The sequence below is a fragment of the Perkinsus marinus genome (assembly GCF_000006405.1).
Source record: "Perkinsus marinus ATCC 50983 genomic scaffold scf_1104296934074, whole genome shotgun sequence".
Classification (NCBI taxonomy): Eukaryota; Perkinsozoa; order Perkinsida; family Perkinsidae; genus Perkinsus; species Perkinsus marinus.
Window position 1 is genome coordinate 1 of NW_003214922.1, and position 991 is coordinate 991.

The window sequence follows — 991 nt, forward strand, 5'->3', positions numbered from 1 at the left end:
CGTTGCCCGAGGTACACACTTGATTTGGCGCCAGACCACAGCCGCATCCACCAGCGTAAAGTTCACCCGCGCCGATCAGATTATCCAATGGAAGACGATAGACGGAGTCGATAGACTTACGGTAGTAGAGGAAGCCGTCTGGAGCAGCAGTAAAGCTCTGGTCACCTTGAATATCCAGTGGAACAAAAGACCACTGAGGATTCACAGACCCGTCCATTGTAGCATAGGCAACGCCACCATTCACTCTAACGTAAAGTTTACCGAGTGTGAAGCGCAAAATAGTGGGCTCGATGAGAACATCCGAACCATTCAAGGGGTCAATTGGAGTCCACACTCCCCCCTGACCTATGAACCGAGCAATCCGCCCAGTAGCCTTCTCAGTTACATATAGAATATTCGAGTCTTGATCAAAGGTGACTCCCGTGTATTCCTTAGAAGGATCCGCCAGAGCTATTGTACGATAAGCATTGTAACTCTCCGGATCGAAAACAACAACGTCACCCTCGCTGATGCCGAACACGAACATATCGTTGCCTGAAGCCTCGATATTAGAGAGAGCCTTCTCAGCAACAGGTAACCATTGGTTGCATTCGAGTCTCCAAAGCATACGGATACCATCATCACTAGAGTAGCCAGCTAGATACCATACACCATGGTCAGTGAAACTGAAGGACTCTGTAGTTATTTGGCCAGATGGAAGAAGACTGGGGAACACCTTCCTGTCAGCGACGCAGAAATCGCCCGAACACCGCCCAGTTGGTGAGGAAGTAGTAGTACTAGTCGTATGGCCACCACTGGTAGTGCTAGTGGTCAGAGGACCAGGAGTTGTGGTAGTGAACACGGGCCCACGGGTTGTTGAAGTTGTACTTGTTCGAGGACCACGGGTTGGAATGATACTGGTCGGGTGGCCACTAGTCGTAGTAGAAGTGCAGAATCTCCACACCAGTTAAGAAAGCGGAAGTCACGTCCCTCGGAGTAGTCTTGCATGACA

General features: G+C 50.3%; 1 protein-coding gene across 1 annotated transcript; it reads right to left on the reverse strand.

Annotated features, from left to right (window-relative positions):
• Nucleotides 1-19: 19 nt before the first annotated feature.
• On the reverse strand, nt 20-607 carry Pmar_PMAR019446 (hypothetical protein; the record flags this gene model as incomplete). The annotated part of the gene is made up of 1 exon (XM_002785076.1): nt 20-607. A coding segment is annotated over one exon (588 nt), but the record flags the coding sequence as incomplete, so codon positions are not given.
• Between the last annotated feature and the right edge of the window lie 384 nt (nt 608-991).